General features: G+C 33.2%; 2 protein-coding genes across 3 annotated transcripts; one reads left to right on the forward strand and one right to left on the reverse strand.

Moving 5' to 3' along the window:
* Window positions 1-972: 972 nt before the first annotated feature.
* LOC114367747 (major allergen Pru ar 1-like) lies at window positions 973-2,061 on the forward strand. The gene is made up of 3 exons (XM_028324940.1): window positions 973-1,156; window positions 1,588-1,810; window positions 2,043-2,061. Exons 1-3 carry the CDS (start codon window positions 973-975, stop codon window positions 2,059-2,061), a joined length of 426 nt encoding a protein of 141 aa, XP_028180741.1.
* A 2,050-nt stretch (window positions 2,062-4,111) lies between these two features.
* On the reverse strand, window positions 4,112-7,265 carry LOC114425255 (probable polygalacturonase). Of its 2 annotated transcripts, none has more exons than XM_028392100.1 (6): window positions 7,029-7,265; window positions 6,152-6,519; window positions 5,748-5,868; window positions 5,476-5,650; window positions 5,305-5,375; window positions 4,112-5,158 (listed from the first exon to the last, which is right to left on the reverse strand). In XM_028392100.1, the coding sequence occupies exons 1-6, from the start codon at window positions 7,036-7,038 to the stop codon at window positions 4,485-4,487; spliced, it is 1,419 nt and encodes a 472-aa protein (XP_028247901.1). In that variant the 5' UTR covers window positions 7,039-7,265; the 3' UTR covers window positions 4,112-4,484. The 2 variants fall into 2 exon arrangements, with proteins under 2 accessions (XP_028247901.1, XP_028247902.1); XM_028392101.1 differs by having other exon boundaries at window positions 6,152-6,463; window positions 7,033-7,263.
* Window positions 7,266-8,578: the final 1,313 nt, after the last annotated feature.

An 8,578-nucleotide genomic window follows, 5' to 3' on the forward strand; every position in this document is an offset into this window, starting at 1 on the left:
GACATTATATCACATGACAAAGTATTACTGATTCCTAAATATAATATGAAACAATTTAATCCTCAAAGAAGAATTTTAGGATAAACTTCCACACAAAAAAATGGCAAATCCTTCCTTGAAAGTTCCGACACAAAAACTGACTTGATAGCAATTGTGAATTGTCCAAATGCAAAGGATCATCGTATCCTACAACCTCGTGCTTCCACAATGTATCTTGGTTACGCCAAATCATTTAACTGGAATAACTATATAGACCAATTAGAAACTTCGATTTCTTTTCAGAGGCTTCGATTTCTTTTTCCTATTAACATTCCATCAATCATGAATCAGTTTATTGGGACATACGGATAACTATATTTAATTGAGCCCCTATCATATGATAGAGATGCCAAGCTATTGAGATATTCCAAGCTATTGAGCACCATCATGTTGTTCTGTTGAGTCAGGTTTTGACTTGGCAAACGAAAGCTACAAAGTTTGTACCAAGAAACAGTTTCACCCTTTTCTGGCCAATCTTGAAATTGTTTTATTTTTTTAAATGGGCTAAAATATGTTTTCGATTATTAATAAATATTTAAATTTTATGTTTGGTTCTGATAAATTTTTTAAAGGGACCGATAACAAATAAATTTTTTATGAGGGTGTAAATAAAAAAATTTCTAACTTATAGGGACCTCAAGAATCAAAAGTAAAATTATTGTTTTATCATAGAGAAAAACAAAAAAAAAAATTATTAAAAAATTTAGATATTTATTAGGTATCACAAACATATTTTAAAGTTTTTAATTCAATGAAACAAATCTCAAAAACAAAGTAATATAGCACCTTGTGACAAAGAAAGACAAAGGGGGATGAACTTAGGCATCATAAATAACTTTTATAAGAGTCCCTCAACATCTTATTCATTCCAAGTTCACCAAGCACTTAATAGTTCCTTAGCAGTGGTGTGGTGTCCTAATATCACTTTCTAGCATGGGTGTTTACACTGACACAAATGAGTACCCCTCTCCAATCTCTCCATCAAGGTTGTTCAAGGCCTTGGTTGTTGATGCTCACGACCTCATTCCAAAACTTCTGCCACATGCTGTGAAGAGCATTGAAATCATACAAGGAAATGGGGGGCCAGGAAGCATCAAACAGTTTAACTTTGTTGAAGGCATATAACTTTCTAGCACAGACTTATAGTAAAATTTATACTTACTAGCATCACATTTGTTGGTATAAAGGATTTGGCTACTCTAAAGCGAGGTTGAATAAAGTAAGTCATATCAACCGTTGATTAGAAGAGAAAAAAAAAACTGTTGATACAACGTATTCATGATTTCTTATGCATGTACACGTGATATCAACTATGGATTTTCTCATGGACAACGAGATTTGTTACTTTATCTTCTAGAGTGAGTTGTTCTCTTTAGAAGAGTCAAATTTGTTGGTAAAGAATTTGATTCCTCTAAAGTGAGCATGAATAAAGTAATACCAATTCTTTAGAAGAGTCAAATTGGTTTTCTCATCAACAACTGAGATATATATGTTAATTTACCCTCAAGTGAGTTTGAAGTTTTAACATGACCTTCCTTTTTCTTGTAGGCAGCCAAGTGAAAAGTGTTAAGAACCGGATTGACGAGATAGACGAGGACACATTTACTTACAATTACTCATTGATTGAAGGTCAAGCATTGAAGGATAAGTTTGCATCCATTGCTCATGAGATTAAGTTTGAAGCAGCACCTGATGGTGGTAGCGTGAGTAAAGTAACAAACAAGTATTATCTTAAAGGTGATGTCCAGATTAATGAAGAGGACACATTAAGGTTAGCAAGGAGAAGGTCTTTAAATACACTCTTTCAAACACATCTAATTAATTAAAATTATTTGAAAACTAAAAAAATTAAGAAAGAATCGCTAAATTTAAGGTGACACCCATAAATTTTTATTACTCTTAATAAATTTTAACCTATAAAAATTAAAAGATTGTGATAACAAGTGTCACTCTAACATTTTTCAAAATGTTAATGTTAAGTTAATATTATCTTTGATGTTTAGACTTATCACGATAGAGTGATTCTGAATATACCACCCAAAAAGTTTCTCTTTTCACTATCTCAAATCACTTACTTTTTTCTATATTTCTTTTCAACTATTTATTCTTTTAACTTATGGTCTTTTATCCTCATCTTTAATTGTAGATCAATAAAAAAAATTAAAAGAATTTGAGAATAATTAAAAATTACTTAATATCACAATTTAAATTATTTTATTATATATTTAAGGTTTAATTACTGTTTTAGTCTTTAAATTTGGGGGTATATTTTTTTAGACCCTAAAATTTTAAAATATGACATTGATTTTTTTAGTGTTTGACATAATAAATTAACATTTTATAACAATTTTTGATACTTTGTGAAGGTTTCTAGCACTACAATTGTTTTAAAATGTAAATTCAAGCGACTAAAATATAAAAATTAATTTGTGACAACTAAAAATCATTATAAAGTATCAATTTATTATATGAGGAATTAAAAACTAATTTGTCAAAATTCAGTGAAAAAAACACACATCCCAAACTAAAGAATTAAAACAGTAATTAAACTCATATTTAAAAATAATTTATATATTCAAAGATATTTATTTATTATAAAGTAAAAACAAACATTTATCTTATGCCATATACATCCCAAAATACTAATTAAAAATATCCTTGTATTATTTAACTAACTTAACAAAAATCTTAACTGCCTGTAAGTATTAAATATAAATACGGATGAAAAAACTCAATACAAAATTCTACAACGTAAAGATGCTAATTTCTTTTTAGCCATGGGTGGTTGAGGTTGAGTGATGGGGGATGATGGTAGGGTAGGATCATGAAATGCAGGGATCTAACACAACCCCCTGAGCTATCAATGAGGGAAAACTGAGCATTGAATTGGCTATAATCAGTTTGTGGATCTCCCAAAATTGGATTCAATAATTTGGCCCAACACTATCTCCTTTATAAATGCCTGGTACGGAAAATCTAGCCAATTATAACCCTTCACCCCAATTGCAAAGATATCAAGTATCAACAACAACAAAAGCAAATAACCTGGGTCTCAAAGTCTGAAAGGAACCCTCCTATCTTGTTTTCTTGAAGTGGGAGCATTCGTATCTGCCTTTGGTGAAGTTGGGTTTCATAAAAAAAAAATCAATTTTTGTAAATACCTGAGAGTAAAAAAATGAAATAAAATAACCAAAGTTTATCTTTGACTAAGGGTAAAAATTAACAATATTTAGTACCTTTAATTTTTTTTACATTATCCATATATTCGACCTATATGAGTTTGTCTTTTTTCTTTCAACATAAAACTATAAATAGGATTGTAAATATCAACAACGGTTAACGGTTGATATAAATAGTAAATAGTAGCAATTTGTGATTTTTAACCAAGTGGTTCAAGGTTTAAATTTTGATTAATTTTTTAATATGAAATAAATTATGTTGAAAAAAAAATATTCACTTTGTGTACAATCACGTTTCCAATAAAGATTTTTCACTAATTTTGATGGAATTAACTTTGATACCACAATAAAAAAATATATGATCGTAAATAATGTAACAAAAATTCAAAATGTGAAAAAAAAAAATCCTTCTAGCTATTGAAAAGGAGACTATAGATTTTCTATCAATGTCTGTGGACTCTCCAGACACATAAGCAATGAGCTGCATATATAAAAAAGAGTGCAAATGTGAGATGACGCCAGACAAATGCAATAGTGAGGAAAGTGAGGTAACGTGCTTGCCAAAAGATATGATATATTTATGCTATGTGGCAAAATGTAAAGTCACCCACTTCATTATTTGATGTCATGTCACTTTTGTTGACTGTCACATTTGAAAATAATCTTGTCATTGTCTTCAAATTTCAATACAAATTAAACTGTTATAATCACTTATCTGATCCAATTGAATCGAAACAGATTGATTTGTTAATCAACAAATTAAAGCATAAAAATGTGGTATGTCAAGTGGAGAATCGAGAGGTTCTAAAGATCTTCATATATTTTCTCTGACTCATTGAAAACTATAGTGATTAAAGATTGCAGGCATATGACATCACTACTAAGACAATGGATAACGATAACAAAAAGTTGAACTTTCTTTAATTGAAGTATCACCAAATCCACTACATGCTTTACAGTGAAATCACAATGGAACTAATGCAAAAAACTATCAAACTTCTTTTGAGTCCTCCTGTGGCGGCACTACCAAAATTTCCTTACACATGAATGAAGAAATGAAGAAGCTGTACAAATAATGTGCTGGTAGGAACATGCAAGAATGCAAATCTATAAAGGGATGAAAAAATGAATAATCCTCACAACCGTCTCTTATTGGAAAAGAATGTGGCTTAAATCTTTGGATGGCAAATCGCCATTCACTTTTTCATCAACTTCAAGCAGCAAGGTACTCAAGAATAAGAATCTTCTGTTGAGAAAGGATTGTTATCACTGCAGTGCAGTTTTGCCACTGACACTCAGCAGATAGAAACATGATGAGGAAGAATCATATGAGGTGTTGCCAAGTTCAGGACAAGGTTCTGGAAGAACTGAGTCAGAAAAACCAGACACATTTGAGCATGCCCAAGTAATAGGAGAAACAGAATTTGTGGACAAGGTTATGTTGGAGAGGCAAATGTTTGTGAAAGGAGATTCATCTATTCCAGCTAAGTTTCCAGCAATGGTAATGTTTGTACCTATGACATCCTTCAAGGTAATGTGATCCAAATGTGGGAGTGCATTTGGATCAAACTTGTCATCAGGATGAGAGCCACAATTACCTGTGGCAGCAATTGCTGTGTGGACATTCTCCATTTGTATGTCTGACATAACAATTTCTTTCATATAACCACCTCTTCCCTTGGTGGTTCTGAACTCAATGCCACTGTTTGAGTTGAAAAGATGAGCATGCTCCACTAGAACATTTGAAATGCCACCAGACATGTCACTGCCAAATGCAAGAGCAGAGCCAGAAAATGCATGAAGTTGCACCCTTCTGATGTGTACATTCTCAGTAGGCCTTCCATAAGCAATGCCATACTCATCCCAGCCACTTTTGAGAGAAATTGCATCAAATCCCATGGCAACAATACAATCTTCTATACACACATTATCAGAAGAATCTGCAAAACATGAAGTGCACAAACATTACCAAAGTGACCCTCCTAACCAAAGTTTGGTAAGCTAACGATATTTTAGAAGCAATGTCGTTTTCACAACAAGGACTAAAACTAGAGTGCATAATAATTATAATATGTTTGTTACAAACCTGGCACTATGCCAACAGTATAAGGGGATTCAGGAGGAGTAGAGATTGAAACATTTTGAATATGTACATGGCTGCATCAAATTACATATAACAAAATCAGTTTGACCTTTTATTTTCTGGCAAAATAAGCATAATTTCATTTAATATCTATAAGAAGCACAGAGCATGTACCTGCAATAAACTGGGTGTATGCTATAAGCTGGAGCATTCAAGAATGTAAGATTTGAAACTACCACATAATCAGATGCCACAAATTCAACCAAATGAGGACGACTGTGGTTCAAGGAATGGGTGCTATACCAATCCCACCAAACCATTCCCATGCCATCAATGGTTCCATTATTACCTAAGGAATCACACAAAGACATGAAAATTCAATCAACGGGCCCTGAAAGGCTTGCTTGAAAAGAGAGAAATAAAAAAAACTTGGGAGATGACAAAACCTGTTACGACCACATCATGTAACATGTATCCATTTATCAAACTCTGATATCTTCCCCCAGGAACTTCAAGCCCTCGGCCATAAGAAGGCAAGGGTTCAACAACATCCCAATGAGATGGATCCTAAAACAAGTAATAACAACATGTGAAAACCAAAAGCCTTATAATAAAACACTCTCAAATGGTTTTTTTTATCGACAAATGTTAGTTTGTTAGTTTTGTTAGAAATGTCAGTCAGGGGCTTCGAACCCGCAACCTCTCCCCCCTCTCTTCACCCTTTCCCAATCATTGGGTCAATCTTATATCTCCACACTCTCAATGTTAAAGCATGAACCATCTCTACATACAAAGGATCAACAAAAAAAAAAGACAGCAATCAAAAGCTAGTGAAAAAAAGAAGCAATACCTGAGTTCCAATAAGGACAGCACCTTTTTCCAAAAAGAGGGTGAGATGGCTGGTGAGATTGAAGCTTCCAGTGAGCCATTTTCCCGGAGGAACATAGAGCTGAGCCCCACCCTTATCAGCAAATGACTTGAGATAGAAGATGGCATTCTGGAAAGCAATGGTGTTGAGTGTTTTACCATCTCCAACTGCACCAAACTCCAAAATGGAGACACTGTGTGGTCTAGGGTCTAGTGTTGGGTTGGAACCACATTGCCCTCCATCTCCATTAACTCTAACGGCATTGCTCAATGCCACCAGCAAGAGCAATGCCACCTGAAAGAGGGTAGAAAAAGCAAAATGCAACCCATTGATTCTCAGAAGATGATATCCTACAAATACAATAATTAACCACAGGATTATACCCAAGATTAGGACTCAAGAGCCACACACACAAAAAAAAAAAATCCAAGCACAATTCAATTGGAATAGAAAATGAAACAGATAAACAATATCATCATTGACCAAGTAATTCACTTCAGATAATACACATCAGATGACAAAGAAGTTGAAAGAGAATTCCAATCTGAAAGGAGAATGCAAGTATATCAGATCAAATGGAATGAAATTTGATCCAATTGAATCCCCCATCATTGACATCAATCACCATTGCCACATGTTTAACAAAAAAGCAACACCAAAACAAGACCCAACTTTGACCCATCGCACATACTTTGACTTAACATCTAAAACCAAACCAAAGATTGAAATTTGAGAATGCCCTCTTAGTTATCAATGAGTCCCAGATTTGAAAGGAGGCCTAAGGTCAAAAGGGCAAAGACAACATAGCAAAAACAAAAACTAACAAAAAACCAGAACAAAATGAACCACGAAAACGTACTTACAAGCATCTTCTTGAGTCAAAGCTGGCAACAACAGGGTCAGAGTCCAAGGGAGACAAGAACCGGTGCTAGTGCCAAAGCAGAAACAAGTAACCAAAAGAAAATAAAAAAGAAAATAAAAAGAGAAAGAAATTGCAGCAGAAGCTGAGAGAAGAGAGAGAGAGAAAAAAGAGGAAGAAGAACCAGCCACGGCGACAGAAGCAGCTTTATGCAGTTTTGTGAGTATTATTATAAGCATTAATCGACGCACAGAAAAGGAGAAGTTTAATAGTCCTTTCATACATGGACATGTATATACAAATATTTGGTAAGAAATTTCTTTGTATGTAAATAGCAAATCACAATTTACGCTATAATGACAGTTTTTCCATTTCCATGCATGTATTAATTAATTATTGGAAAATGCTAACAAGTACTTTAAGAGTACTGGTTAAGAAACTAAGAGTAAAAAAAATTATTAAAAAGCTCTAAATTTCAATTCTCATGAGTTTTTTACATTTTCTTGTGGCTTACACATAAAAAAAAAATCTAATTTTAATTTTTTAATAAATATTTTTAAAAATATTTAGTTAGATTCTTACTTATTTTATACTAATACTTCCTCTATCCCAAAAAATGACCGAAGTTTTAACTTTTGAAAAAAAATTAAAATTAATTAATGTTCTCATTTTTTAATGAGATATTTAAACATTTATTTTAATTTTATTCTATAATAAATATTATTATCTTAAAAGACTTAATAATATATATTTATTAAAATTAAGAGAGGATAAAAATATTTTAATAAAATTATTCTCTAATAAATGTTAATTTTCTTTAAATATTAATTTTCTTAATTTATGTGAAAAAACCTTATACATAATATTTTGAGATGGAGGAATAGTATTTTATTTAATTAAATATAGAAATGAATAGAATAATGTTGAAGAGGAAAAATATAAAAGCAGGAAAACAAGTAAATTAATTGTAATAATTGGTGATTGCCCCTGTTAATGAACATGATTAATAACGTCTCTCGCCGACAAAATCGTTTTGAAACGGCCCTCATAGATTGTGGCTGCAGTGGCAGAGAGAAAGAACAGTAGTGAGTGTGTGTGTGTGGTGTTTTTTACATGTCAGAGTTTTACTAGGCAAATTGAAGTGTTTTTGTTTTTGTACCTATGTGTTTTAGAACCAACAACGTTATTGTTGGGTTAGTGTGAGTGTTAGCGCTGATTAAGTGGGACTAGTAAGATGGGAAATGATAGGGTTCGACCAGGTTGTTGTAGCAGGGGTGCCACGTGGAGAAAAATGGGAGGGTGTGGAGAGGGAGAGGAGGCTCCCCTGGGTGACACGTGGAGGGTGGTAGGAGGGAGGAGTGGGTGAGGAAATGAGAGAGGGGAATATAATAAGTTTGGGGAGTGCATGGGGCACAGAGATTAGAGGGCGCATGTGGATTGACAGAGCAGAATTGGGGGATGGTGGGACCCACATCAATCATGGCAAAGATGCTAGCCTGGCTTCACTCACTTGACAGAACATTCAGCATAAGTATCAAAAAAAACACCCA

Source organism: Glycine soja, chromosome 9 (assembly GCF_004193775.1).
Source record: "Glycine soja cultivar W05 chromosome 9, ASM419377v2, whole genome shotgun sequence".
Taxonomy (NCBI): Eukaryota; Viridiplantae; Streptophyta; class Magnoliopsida; order Fabales; family Fabaceae; genus Glycine; species Glycine soja.